General features: G+C 41.5%; 1 protein-coding gene across 4 annotated transcripts in view; it reads right to left on the reverse strand.

Moving 5' to 3' along the window:
• The window catches only part of ARHGEF6 (Rac/Cdc42 guanine nucleotide exchange factor 6), a 117,390-nt gene that overhangs the window by 78,502 nt on the left and 24,293 nt on the right, over positions 1-14,595 (reverse strand). For 3 of the 4 annotated variants that reach the window (XM_023508515.1, XM_003802657.3, XM_012813258.2), the window contains 3 exons: positions 7,729-7,813; positions 5,198-5,322; positions 3,128-3,329 (listed from right to left, as the gene is read on the reverse strand). In XM_023508515.1, coding sequence (XP_023364283.1) covers positions 3,128-3,329; positions 5,198-5,322; positions 7,729-7,813 — 412 coding nt within the window. Of the gene's footprint in view, positions 1-3,127; positions 3,330-5,197; positions 5,323-7,728; positions 7,814-7,944; positions 7,957-14,595 lie in introns of those variants that run through there. The other variant, XM_023508516.1, reaches the window with a different exon arrangement.

The following is a 14,595-nucleotide window of genomic DNA, read 5'->3' on the forward strand; positions in this document are numbered from 1 at the left end:
AAAAAAAAAAAAAAAAGGAAGGAAGCCAGAGAAGAAATGGGAGACCAGATCTTAGAGGGTCTTACAGGCTATAGTGGTGACCTTGGCCTTTATTCTTTTTGAGATGGGGCTCTATGCTCCAAGTTGCATTTTCAAACAATCACTCTTGCTTCCTAGTCTAGATTAGTATACAAGAATGACAAGGACAGGAGCAGGGATGCCAGTTAGGAAGCCACAAGAGATGTTACTCCATACTCTTCTTCCCTGACTATTAGGCTTCCTGGCCCAAGCAGCCCAGACCTATCCCTGACAGTTGGGTTAGATGCTTCTAAGGGTTACCCAAGGTTTTAAATCAAAGCTAGAGCTTGCTATATGACTCATAAATGGAATCCTAAACCAAAGAAAATATAGGAGAAATTTAAAGGGAAGGGCAGAGAGACCAGGACAAACAGCCTGGAGCAGTCCATCGGGAATGGCCAGACTGCTCTGCAGGGCAAACAGTGAGGAACATTACAGTGAGGGCCGAGAAAGTGAGGGCACACTGTCCATTTCCCCGTCACCAAAAATGCTGGGAGTTCCCAAACAAGACCACGAGCGTTGTTCCTTTTACTTTTGCACATGAAGACACTACATCAGGGAACAACGTTAGAGTGAAGCTGAAAAACCATTTAGGGATCCTGACAACCAAATTACATCAATTGAATGTAGTAAAGGCTAAAAATAATCTGTGAAATTCATCAAAAGCAAGAAAATTCAAGGCAAGACCTGTGAAAATGCTTTAGGGTTCAAAAGAAATTTCTTGATTCCCAGTATTAAAAATGCTGAGACGTCTCCACAAACATAAATCTGTTAGTAAATATATTCCATGCAAGGAGTTGACCCCTTTCAACCCAACACAGAACACGGAAAACTGTGCAAACTAAATTTTATTTTAAATGCTTTAGGGAAAAGCTGCTAATGGTGGTTATCAGGGGAAGGGAGCAAAGGGAAGAAGAGGTGGTGTTACCTACATTGTACAGTTGACCCTTGGCCAACAGGAGTTTGGACTGCACGGGTCCATTTATAAACAGACTTTCTTCTACCTCTGCCACCCCTGAGACAGCAGGACCAACCCCTCATCTTCCTCCTCCTCCTTCCCCTGATCAATGTGAATACAACAGGATGACCTTTATGATGATCCACTTCTACTTAATGAATAGTCACTATACTTTCTTTTCCTTGTGATTTTTTTCTTTGAGACAGACTGTCACTTTGTTGAGTCCTCAGGCTCCTGAGTAGCTGGGACTACAGATGCCTGCCACAACACCCGGCTATTTTTAGAGATGGGGGTCTTGCTCTTGCTCAGGCTGATCTCTAACTCCTGAGTTCAAACCATCCACCTATCATGCCCTCTCCGAGTGCTTGGATTACAGGTGTGAGCCACCACGCCCAGCTTCCTTATGGTTTTCTTAATAACATTTCCTTTTCTCCAGCTTATGGCAAGAATACAGTATAAATACACATAACATACAAAATATGCGTTAATCAACCTGGCGTTATCAGTAAAGCTTCTGATCAACAGTAGACTATAAGTAGTTAAGTTTTGGGGAGTCAAAAGTTATACAAGGATTTTCGACTATGCAGGGGGTCAGCACCCTTAACTCCATATTAGTCAAGGGTTAACTGTTTTTATAATGCTTTATTTTATTTATAGGGTGTCTAATTGATTGATTGTATCAATCTGAGGCATTAAAGTAGCAATGAAGACATCAACACAGCACTGAGGAGCTAACCATTCAAAAGAGCCCTGGTATAAATATTTTTGAAAAATGAAGAGATGTAATAAGCCAGGTGCAGTGGTTCATGACGGTAATCCTAGCCCTCTGGGAGGCCAAGGCAGAAGGATTGCTTGAGGTCAGGAACTGGAGATCAGCCCGAGAGAGAGAGAGACCCCCATCTCTACTAAAAATTAGCTGGGGGTTGTGGCCAGCACCTGTAGTCTCAGCTACTCAGGAGGCTGAGGCAAGAGGATCACTTGAGCCCAAGAGTTTGAGGTTGCTGTGAGCTATGGCACGGCAGCACTCTACTGAGGGTGACAGGGTGACAGTCTGTCAAGAAAGAAAAAAAGAAAGAAAAGGAAGGAAGGAGAGATGTAATAGTGTGAATGACTGACTACTGTTTATCTATATTGCAACATATTTTTTATGTATAAAGGTTTGTTTCGGTTTTGTTTTTGTAATAGAAGCAGAGCCTACCTTCTTAAATAATAATGGGCAAGCGAACTACCAGAAAAAAACTCTTTTAAGAAAGACTACTGAGGCTCGGCGCCTGTGGCTCAAGTGGCTAAGGCACCAGCCACATACACCTAAGGTGGCGGGTTCGAATCCCCAGCCCGGGCCCGCCAAACAACAATGATGGCTGCAACCAAAAAATGGTCAGGCGTTGTGGCGGGCGCCTGTAGTCCCAGCTACTTGGGAGGCTGAGGCAGGAGACTCGCTTGAGCCCAGGAGTTGGAGGTTGCTGTGAGCGTGATGCCATGGCACTCTACCCAGAGGGATAGCTTGAGGCTCTGTCTCAAAAAAAAAAAAAAAGAAAGACTACTGAAAGGCAATTAGATTTCATTCTCTGGATATTGTTGCAGAAAAAGGGAAAGCAGCCAGCAGTATGCAATGAGGGCAATCTTGTTCCGAATCAAAGAGGCCAGACAGCTTCCCACAGTCCTATGATTGTTATCCCTCCACACATCTCTCAGGCATTTAGTCTTAACTGTGCTTAAAGGACTTAGGGCTAAAAAAGGAAGTTAGCACCCAGCCTCTCATATTATTGTATTCTGCCAGGGTGACTCCTAGAGTAGCAGGAAGGACCATGTACTATATTACGCGAGCTAGAATTAGTAGACATAAAGGGAAATGGTTAAGATGGAACAGTTGTCTGAGCTTTGAATTCCTTTGCTTTTTTAGCTTTTTGCTGCCTCTATGTAATCTAAATACAACTTTGTTTCAAAATATCTAATCACAGATTCTTCCCAGTTCTGTTCTAGTCTTATTTTTGACATGCACATACAAGTATAAACAGTTTCAGTTAACCAATTAAAACTACAAGATTTTTAGCAAGAGCACCAAGAAAGTACAAGAGTCACATTCAAACAGCTTTTAGAAGCTTCACTTACCACTGGATTTAATTTCTCGGACATAATTACTAGGGAACCAGCCTGTTTTCCCATTTAATGTGCCTTCCCACCAGCCTCCTTCTTCAACTCGAGTGACATAAATGATGTCACCTTTACAGACTGACAGCTCGTCTTCATTAGTCTGCTTAAAGTTGAATCTTGCTTTTACTATCAACTGGTGACTTCCATTTTCTGTCATCTCCTAAAAAACAAAATCCACACCAGATCATCCTCCTGTCAATGAAGGAGAAGTAGAAATGATTTAGGCAAATAACGTGGGGTAACCAAGAATCCAACCCTAGTTCTAACTCGTTCCTGGGTTTTTACCTTAGTGTTGCCGGACCAGGGAGTCCGTCCACCTGTCACCTAAGCCAATCGATGGAAAGCAGATGAGAGATTGATAGTTTGACTTTTATTTACAGAAAAGCCAGTGATTGTGGAGGGAAGTAGGAATATCTCCTCAAAGAGATGTTTTGCCCTCCTCTTTATCCTTGTCACTTTTATTTTCACAGTAAAAATAAACATTAGCAATATTATTAATTATTATTCTATATGTTAAACAGATTCCTTTTCATAAGTTATAAGGTTACACAATATTTTCCTATTTTAAAAGTGGTCATATTTCAAAGCATTTTTATAGTCGACTAAATTTGTAATTAGTCAACATTTTGCTGGGTACAGAGAGTGCCTGGGTCCTTGACCAGTACCCAATGGAGTCCAATTCCCCCAACTTATCTATGACAGTAGGTCTTGAAAGCAAATAAACAATTTTCAGATGCCAGCACGGAGGCTCATCCAGCCTTGTTAGGGCTTGAGTAGCAGTGTCCTGCAGGCTAAGTATGATTAGGAGTCCATAAATGGGTCTCAGGAGAGATTAACAAAACCCTCAAAACTGTATGCAAAGTTTCGCACTTATGAAAATGTGTATTTTAAAGGGCATCATAGCTTTCATTTCCCTCTCCCTCCATCAACCATTTAAAGATATCTGTTTAACTAAGCCAGGTAACAAAGTAGAGTGACAAACTATTCCACCTTGCCATGACCCAACATACACCTACTCTAATAAAATCTGCCTCTTATCTTCCAGTTACTAAGGAGGTCTTAATTTGGCTTAGGCTTATATATATGCAAAGATCAAATACTCCATAGCTACCTAAGTCAGAAGTTCTGGGTTTTGTTTTTTTTTTTTCTCTAAGTCAGGAGTTCTTAACCTGTTATGAATGAATTGGGCTTTTGAGGGTTACACACCCCTTTAAGAATCCGTAAGTGCAATGAATCTTTGCCCAAATGAGTTCAACTAAGTGAGATCCTGCATACGATTAGGGAGGGTCCCAGGGATATAGAACCATAGTGCTCATCAGCCTCTTGAAGGCATCTCTAATCTCAAAGAGGTTAAGAACCACCCATTTAAGTGCTTTGGAAGTAATAGTTCATGATGGCTTACTGCAAGTGGGTAGCTTTTGACAGGGAATAAAGCAGAAGATTTTCCACCCAATCAGCAGAAGCTGGGCTGTTTCTTCTGAAATAAAAGCTCCCAATAAGACCAAATACAAAGATAACTGGGACATCCCAATATAGAAGTTCATCATAGACTGGTATATTTCAAGTTGGATCTTTCTAAATAGGAATGCAAAGAGGAAAAAAATAACAATGACAACCATGAGGATAGTAGTTGATAATTATTCATTCCCTACTATGTACCAGGCACCATTTAGCGCTCCCAATAAAACAACAGATAAGGAAAATTCACAGCGGACTGCCATCAGGGAGTCACCATAGTGACTTACATTTGTGTAGCATTCTCAGTTAAGTGACTCGCCCATTTCTAGTAAGAGATAGAGCTTAGGCTTCAACCCAGATTTTTAAAATGTTTTTGGACTCTCCCATCCACATGCCTCTGATTTGTTCCATTGGGCCAGCCTGAATTGGTGCTCAGTTTCTAACCGGTTTTCTCGGTGCTATCCAAGACAAACACAATGGCTATCTCCCCACATATGGAGAGGCAACTAGGATATTGATCTAATTTTATGGATTTTGAAACAGACAGGGAGAATTGGAGACTATACTTACCACTGCCTTTGACTGCCTTTGCAGCCCTGGAGCAGCGCTAGAAATTTCTCCCTGTGGGTTTGTCTGAGATCTATTAGCAGCACTAAGAGAAGAGGAACGTCCACATGGTCTTTCTGATAGCTGATCTGTGAAAAGAGGAAAAGGCATGGTAAAGGAACCAACCACACGGGGCAGAAAATACATCTACAACATAACTTCATGTCTCATGGGACCTTATCTAAGTAAGCATCCTGGCTGCAATTCTGTTATCACTATGCCAAGTGTATTTCAGCCCCTGCCTCCCTCCCCACCTCATCCCCTTTTAGTGACCAACTTCTTATTCTTAACCTTACTGGCCATTGCTCTCCAGTAGAATGAAAAACAGCGACAGAACCACATTTTCTCTTAACCCATTTCCCTGCAACTCTTCCCTCCTGAACCAGTTGCAATAGCTTGTCCTGTTATACAAGGCAGAACTATATTGGGTACCAAACAGCTGTTTGTGGCTCTTATTACTTTGAAATATTTCAAATTTCTCTCTTTGTTTTTTTGGTCCATAACTCAATGGTGCTTTTCCTACTCACATGTAACAATACGTGTGGCATATATAATGCTGCATCTCCCTGGTGTGCGTGGGGAGGGGGAGAGAATGAAGATGAGAGAAAGCGTGCGTCTGGAAAAGATGCAACCTCGATACTAGAATAATTTATTCTTTTAAGTCAAACTCATTAGTCTCCTCTTCCTTGAAATCTTGTGAAATGTGACCAGGCCAGAGCTGAGCAGGATGTTTTCAGTATGCTAAGAGTGTACGAAAGAGAGAAGTTGGCTTCTTGACAAATTCAAATAAGGGTTCTTTTCCTCTCCATTTATTTTTAAAAGATATAAACTGCAAAAGTCTAAAGCCCAAACATTCCCTAGGCGACAAGCTCAGTATCCAAGTAATTTCCTTGAGGCTGTGGGTTTTAACTTTCACCTCCTTGTATTTTTATAAATATCTGTGGCAAGGGAAGATACTGTAAAACTTGCTAGCAGAGTTTGGCAAAGGAACGTATAATTTGTGTGGCATAATGTTAGCATTACACGATCCTCCCTGCCTAGAACTGGATAGTTGTCATGTGTGTTAAATATAGTTGCTTGAATTAGCTGTACTTTCTGCTATACGCCTTGTAATAGCTCAAAAGCATTTTTTTTCCCAAATAGCAAAAGAACAACTTTGGAGAAGTATTTTTACATGTATCGCTATTATATACAGCTCTTTTGACTAAAACTATAATTACTTGATAGCTTCCTAGATGCTCCATCCTATTTGGCACTTGATTATATTGTCTGCTCTTGTTCTCTAATTGTTTCACGTGGGTAAGTTGAGTCCCTAAATAGACAGTAATTTTCTCAAGGGTGGGACCATATCTTGCACTTCTTTTGTAGCACCTGGCAGTGCTGGGTACATAGCCAGTTGCATCTCCAATAGTTTGAGCAGCAAGACCCATGTTCAGACGTAAGGACTCTGGAGTCAGTCAGATGTGGGTTTGAATCCCAGCTCAGCCACTTACTTTCTAGTTGGGCAACTGTGGGCCTGACTTTCCTTATCTATAATATGGACCCAATAATAATAATACCAGGGTAAGAGCTCAAAGCATTCTAACTATAGGTTGCATGCAGTGGCTCACACCTGTCATCCTAGCACTTTGGGAGGCTGAGATGGGCAGACTGCGTGAGCTCAAGGAGTTTGAGACCAGCCTAAGCAAGAGTGAGACTCTGTCTCTGAAAGTAGCCGGGCGTTGCAGCAAGTGCCTGTAGTCCCAGTGACTCGGGAGGCTGAGGCAAGAGAATCACTTGAGCCCAGGAGTTTGAGGTTATTGCGAGCTATGATGCCACAGCCCTCTACCGAGGGCAACATAATGAGACTCTGTCTCAAAAAAAAAAAAGCATTCTGTGATTATTAGTACTTAGCTGTTAGTAAAATGCTGTATCGTGGAAGGAGTGAAGTCATACCCTGTTTCTCATCATTTTCTTTGCACTTACTAGATTTATATTTAATACCTCTATTGTGATAAGTGTTAAACATTTAAATATGAACATATTAGATATGTTCTTCACTCTCTATGAACCCAAGATTTCATTTCTAGTGCAAGGTTACTGAGCGATTCCTTTATATGGACAAAGACATATGGAAAACAATGAGAAAATACGTCTCTAGTAGGAAAAGGGAAGTGACGACTATTTTGTAAACTTTATGAAAAAGGGAACTGATTTTTTCCTTTTTATTTTCTGTCTCGTTACACTCGGTTGGCTACTGGAGAGCTTTGAATGAAATTGCTTCTCGGTTCTTATTGTTATATATTCACAGCATTGGGATAACATTTGTGATAAGTATTTCTAAATCCTGACCCTTGAAAAATTAAAACATTTGACACTCGTTGGGCTTTCTTTGGGGGTCAGGGGAGAAACTTGCACCAATCAAACAATCCTGGGCATAGATGGCTCCTAGGGTAATCGGAAACATCAGGTGCAAAAATGTCACCCAGAACTCATAAATCACAAGCCTTGCTTACCTTCTGTCGCTTTGTTGACAGCTAAAAGAGTACTCAGAACCTTGGAGAAATTGACCCCTGAATAAAGGTCATCAGGATTAAATACCTACAAGAAAGGAAAATTGAAACTGTAAGACACTGTAAATATTCCACTCAACAAACAAAACTATCAAAGGGCCACTTCCTCCAACTCTCAGGAGAGAAAACGTGAAAGCCAAGACGCAAACTTCAGTATACCTTTGGGAGAAATGAGAGCGGCAGCTGAACCGCCTAATGACATGTGGCGGGCCATCAGTGAGTCATAGCGAGGCAGTAATGGGAAATGAGAGCCAAGCTAAGAAGGCAGCGCCCACCAGGAAATGCACAGAGCATGCTCAGACCCGCACTGCTGACCTGAGCGTATCAGTGCTCTCAGCCGCTTACAGGAAGCTCACATGCATGGGTTACAATTAATGCCCATCACCTATGGAATGGCCTCAGCAGTCCGCAAAAAAAGGAGGTGGGGCCTTTTTGACACACTTTCATCTTTATAGTTTATAGCTGTACCCAGTTAGGGCCGGTTAGAAGTACCTTTCTCTCTGCTCCCCTTCCTCCTTGCTGCCGCCCACTGGATTCCAACTGCCAGGGATCCTGACTCCATGTTGCTGAAACTTTCTACCCAGGCCTGCCTTTTGCTCTCAGCCTCAGTTCCTGGTTTCTGTGGCTTTGTCTTACCAGTCTCAGCACATCTTCATGGATTTCAACCTTGGCTTGCCTGATCCAATGAGTTCTTTCGGGCATTAGGTGATTTTCAAAATACAACCTCTGGACCTCCTGATACTACTCAATTCTCAGCAATAGAACATTAAATAAATACCACATTTCACTTTGCCAGTTTTTTTTTTTCTTTTTAAAAGAATCTCACTTTGTCACCCTGGGTAGAGTGCCATGGCATCATAGCTCTCAGAAACTTCAGAATCTCGGGCTCAAGAGATCCTTTGGTCTCGGTCTCCCAAAGAGCTGGGACTATAGGCGCCCATCCTGAGACCATGCTAGTTGTTTTCTTTTCTATTTTTAGTAAAAATGAGGTCTCACTCTTGCTCAGTCTGGTCTCAAACTCCTGCACTCAGGTGATCCACCCACCTCAGCCTTCCAAAGTGCTGGGATTATAGGCGTGAGCCACCACACTGGGACTTGACTATCATTCTGATAATGCTATTGTCACTAGTGAAGACACCAATCAGTTGTTTTAAATACTACTTAACGGTTAACTTTAAAATGTAGTCAACATATTAAAATGTATCTAGTCCTGGCACCTGTAGGTCAGTGGTTAGGGCTCTGGCCACATATACCAGGGATGGTGGGTTCGAACCTGGCCTGGGCCTGCTAACCAACAATGACAACTACAACCAAAAAATAGCCAGGTGTTATAGAGAGCACCTTAGTTCCAGCTACTTGGGAGGTTGAGGCAAGAGACTTGCTAAAGCCCAAGAGTTTGAGGTTGCTATGAGTTGTGATGCCACGGCACTCTACCAAGGGCAACATTAGACTCTATCTCAAAAATAAAAATAAAAATAAAATGTATCGAGACTTCTAGTCTCAAATGTCCATATCTGGGCATAGAAGACTTCTAAAGCACAGGCACAATCTATTAATTTAGAGCCAACAATGTAGATGTACATATCTAGGTAACCAGATGCTCACCTTCTGGATGGAAATGGCCCTTCTAAAAACAGTTCACTTCAAGATGTCTAGAAATCTCTTAAAGAAAACAGATTGTATCATTTTTCCCCAAATGTGGTGGTGGGAATAAAATGTACCTTTTCATATGGGGCATGATTAGTAATAGACCTAGGATTTTGAAGGGTCTGTCTTCCCATTAGGCAGCAGAACCATTTGTTCCATTTTAAATAGACACATTTCCTGGGAGCCACATCAAGACAAGTTTTTATTTTCTTTTTGTACATATTCTTGAATACCTAAAATCTGTTTCTAGAATGAAAATATATAATACCCATCTTTTCAAATTTGGAGAGGTCTAAATAGTTATATGCAAATGTGAGCCTACACAAGTCTGCCTATTCTGGGATTCACGACTCTACTATTCATTTAATCAATCAATGTTTTGCATTTGGACTTAAAATGACTGAAGAGCCCAACTGTATCTAAAAATGAGATATTAACATACTATTAGTAAAAGTAACATTAATATTACTAAAGAATTAATAACACTACAATCAAAATGTATTTCAAAATGCTACAATATAAAATTCAAAATTTTCCAGGAATAAATTGACAAGAGTTTTGTTATAGTTTGTCAAACTTTGGGTAGACAACATAAAATAGACTCTAGAGAGAGTTTCTAGTATCCCGGGGATTCCAGACTAATGAGGCCCCTTAGAACTGATCAAGGGGGAAAGTATTAACGGTGCCAAAATGATAGCAAAGCAAGAAATTCACTTGTTTTTAGCTCGTAATTCTTTCTTTTTTTTTTTCTTTTTGAGACAGAGTCTCACTTTGTTGCCCTCGGTAGAGTGCTATGGCGTCACAGCTCACAGCAACCTCCAGCTCTTGGGCTTAGGCAATTCTCTTGCCTCAGCTTCCTGAGTAGCTGGGACTACAGGCACCCGCCACAACGTCTGGCTATTTTTTGCTGCAGTTTGGCCAGAGCCAGGTTCAAACCCGCCACCCTTGGTATTTGGAGCTGGCGCCCTACCCATTGAGCCACAGGCACCACCCAAGTTCATAATTCTGAATGGGAGTTCATAATTCATAATGGTAGTGTACATATGTTTGAGCATGTGAACATGTATTTGGTAGGTATGGTAGAGATAGATGGAGTCTAAAATAATAAGCAGAAGTTAAATATTAGCAGAATAAGGCCCGAGGACAAAAGCTATGATAAAAAAAAAAACTTCCCCTTTTTGGTTTTAGGTGTTCCTTAGCAAGAGTGTTGACTGCCTTATGGCAGCACCAGTATTATTCACTTGAACTGGTATTCGGCTAAATTTGAAAACAAATAAGCTGATCAGAAAATGAAATGTGGATCAACAAGGGTCACTGCATCTGCTTGAGGGAGGTTTCCTGGACTATACAAAGTTCCTTTTTGAAAAACAAAAAATATATATACTTGAGTTTATCTATCAATAGACGCTATCCTCCTTACTGCAAGCCTATTTTGTAGCACTGGGAACTACCCAGGAAAGAAGTGGGAGAGGCCTCCAGGAACTTGTAGGGAAGGCAATGCCTAAGGATTATTATTTCAGAGCAGTTGGAAGATCCCATATGACCACAAACACTCTCCAGCACATTACTCCCTCCTAAGCCCCAAACTGAATGATAGTGAAAATTCTACCCCAGAATTTCTTCCATAGAGGACTTGAGATAGGTCTCTTAAGAAAATGAAAATATGGCTCGGCGCCTGTGGCTCAAGTAGCTAAGGCGCCAACCACATACACCTAAGGTGGCGGGTTCGAATCCAGCCTGGACCCGCCAAACAACAATGACGGCTGCAACCAAAAAATAGCCGGGCATTGTGGCGGGCACCTGTGGTCCCAACTACTTGGGAGGCAGAGGCAGGAGACTTGCTTAAGCCCAGGAGCTGGAGGTTGCTGTGAGCTGTGATGCCACAGCACTCTACCCAGGGGGACAGCTTGAGGCTCTGTCTCAAAAAAAAAAAAAAAAGAAAATGGAAATATTATTTGGAGGGAGCACAACACTTTAAGTCATTATCAGTCATTTATAACTTAGTGGGAATGAGAAGTGTGAAGCCAAATTTAGCGATGATGATGATGTAGAGAAAGACTAGGGCTTTGGAGCCCAATTAGGAGAAAATAATGGAAAATCCCCAATGTGGAGAGAGTGTAGAAGAACAAGGGAAAGTAGATTACAGTCCAAGCCGTTTGCCTAGGATGAATCCCACTCATGTATCCGTGGACTGGAGATCCAATTCCCCTTTCTGTCTGCAAAGCACTGGAATATGTTAAAAGGTAATGCAAATTTGCACATCTATGCTGTATGTAATTTTCCAAAGTCATTTTTAATGAAAAGTTTTAAACTCAAAGTCAAATCTTGATAGTTGTAATGATACTGATCTATTAGTACCCTGTACAAGCCTCACTAGCTTGTTTAGTGTCTCTGGTACATGCTTGAGTCCCAGATTAGCTGAACTTTCTTTATACTTATTTTGGTCTAGAAATAAGCCAGTTAGTTCCAGTTGGATCTGTAAAGGTCAGAGGAACAGTAAGATTTCCTTCCTCCATGTATCTTACCACTACTACTGGGACTCGGATAAGAAAAAAAGTACAACTTCTTAGATTATTGCTAGATGGTTTCAAGGTACCGTGCAATTAGATGAAGCAAGGTTTAATAATGACAAAAAGATTTACTCTCCTCTGGGTAAACAATAGGAGAGACAAAAGGTAAACTTCATTAAAGATTTTTTTTTAAGTATTTACCTATAAGCCAACCTAAGATCCATTCCTACATCAGCAGATGTAATCAGTCTAGACATTTAATTTTTAAATGTTCCCCACATTTTTCCATTCCAGATGTCCACAATGACAGCAAAACCTATTTTCAACCACTAAACACTAGGTGTTAATTCTGAACTATTGGGGATCTGCCAGTATAAACTGCACAAAAGTTAATATGTTTGTGGCTGTACAACTAGAACCTTTTGGAGTAGGTCTCAGTTTCAACATGTGTGCTATCTTATGACACTTTCCCTAAACTGACAAAAGCAAGGAAGTACATGGGAAGACACTCCCCCAGCCCCTTGTTCCGCTTTCTCACTAATCTTATAACTACCATTCACTGATTTACTGAGCCCCTGCTATGTGCCTGCCATCATGCTTAGAGATTATATATGCTATGGTCTGAGTGGTCGTGTCCTTCCCAAATTCATATTTAAACCTAATCACCAATGTGTTGGTATTTGGAGGTGGGGCTCTTGGGAGGTGATTAGGTCATGAGGGCAAAGCTCTCATGAATGGGATCAGTGACCTTATAAAAGAGGCTCCAGAGAGCTGCCTTGCCTCTTCCACCATGTGAGGACACAGTAAGCTGGACCTCACCAGACACTAAATCTGCTGGTGCCTTGATCCTGGACTTCCCAGCCTCCAGAACCATGAGAAATACATTTCTATTGTTTATGAGACACTCAGTTTATGGTATTTTGTTACAGCAGCCTGAACAGACTAAGATACAAATACAGTTTTCTTTGCCTTAGATTCTCCCAGCATGACTGCTACATGAGTACAATGATTTTCCCCATTTCATAGATGAGTAAACTAGGACTCAGAGTAGTGAAGTCACAGAGGAGGAAAGTGATGGAGCCAATAAAAACACACAAGAAAGTGCTCTGAGGGGCCCTGCAGCCCTGCATGTACACTTTATGTCTCCATGAGACAGAAAAAAATGAAAAAGCAATCCATGAGTTTGCATATTCAAAGAAAGCCCTTGCTACTGGCAATACAAGTAGTATCTGTACCATCTGCAATGAGTTTGTTACAACCGCTAAACTGACTAATTCAATGAATTGTAGCAAAGAGAAAATCTCCCATATGACAAGACTGTCTCCACAAGAGCCCTGCCTGGTTCCTGTGCTGTCCTTCCTATGTGAAGGGGCAGCCTGACTCAGCAGGCATTCGGCCACATTTGCCAGTAGTGAGAAAGGTCTTCATTAAGTTCCTATTTACTTAACCAGTTCTACCCTGTGAGCCGCAGTCCCTATTTGTGAGGTATTACTCCAGCCTGTGGTTACAGACCCAAGCTAAACCATCTGGGCCACGTGTAATGACAGTCAACCTCCTGATTTCCTTGGCATTATGCTCTCACCACCTGAGTTAAGCAGTCACAGCAGTCCATCCATGTACTGGTTAAGAAAAGAAGGTATGCCCTATTCTGGTTCAGAACTATTAGTCTTTAATGTCACGGGGCTTCAGTAACACCCAGTCAACTTCCATTTAAAATTAATTTAGGGTTAGAAGTGATCACAATAGGCTCCATCACTCAGGAGTTTGAAAGTTTAATCAACGGAAAAGGCAGTGATTCAGTGGGACTGCGGGGACATATACCTTATGTTTCAAGCCCGTTAAAAATAAACCATTCCAAATACTTGGGAACATTCTAGCCCTTTCTTGTTCTTATTGCTCTTATTGAGCAAAATCTTAAATTAATTTAGCTCATCTTGAATCACATTGTCTAATTCTCACAGCTGAGCACACTGCTTCTGTTAACCCCTGAACTTTGGAGGAAATGTCATTACATAGTGTAACAGAGCAAGCAAATCTGAGCTGCTTAGTCATATTTCGCTGGGTGCCACTGCTCCTGGCTCTGCGAACGTGATCTGGAATGCTTGCACACAGCTCCTACTAAAAGCAGTCACAAAGTCAGCAACAAATAATGCTCTTAGCTCAGAAATTGGACTCATTACCCACTGGCATGCTACTTACTAGAATATAGTGGATGGCATTTCTACCCTGCCTGGTTTTAAATAATATCTGTTCCTATTTGATACGGAGCAAACTTAAGAAAGCAAACACTGCTGTCTACTCCACTTTTATTTCCTCCATTTTTCTCCATTTCAGCAATTTAGGGAACAAGATCTAACTTGTGCCTGTAGCTGTAACAACATACAGTACATTGAAAAGAGCACTGATGGTGAGGGCCACAAGATCTTCACTCCTATCCCAGCTTTGTCACTGCCGAGCAGTTGTGAAGACCTTAGGAAAGCAATACCACTTTTCTGAGGCCCCACTTCCCATCTGGTCCATCATCTGAACAGAAGCTTTCAAAGGTAGCATCTTGACTGGGTCCTCATGGTCCAGAATCTGGTCTTCAATTTGGGGGGCTCTTGAGAATGAACTCACGGCTCGGCACCTATAGCTCAACCGGCTAAGGCACCAG

This window comes from Otolemur garnettii, unplaced genomic scaffold, assembly GCF_000181295.1.
Source record: "Otolemur garnettii isolate 467f Iridium unplaced genomic scaffold, OtoGar3 scaffold00252, whole genome shotgun sequence".
Lineage (NCBI taxonomy): Eukaryota > Metazoa > Chordata > Mammalia > Primates > Galagidae > Otolemur > Otolemur garnettii.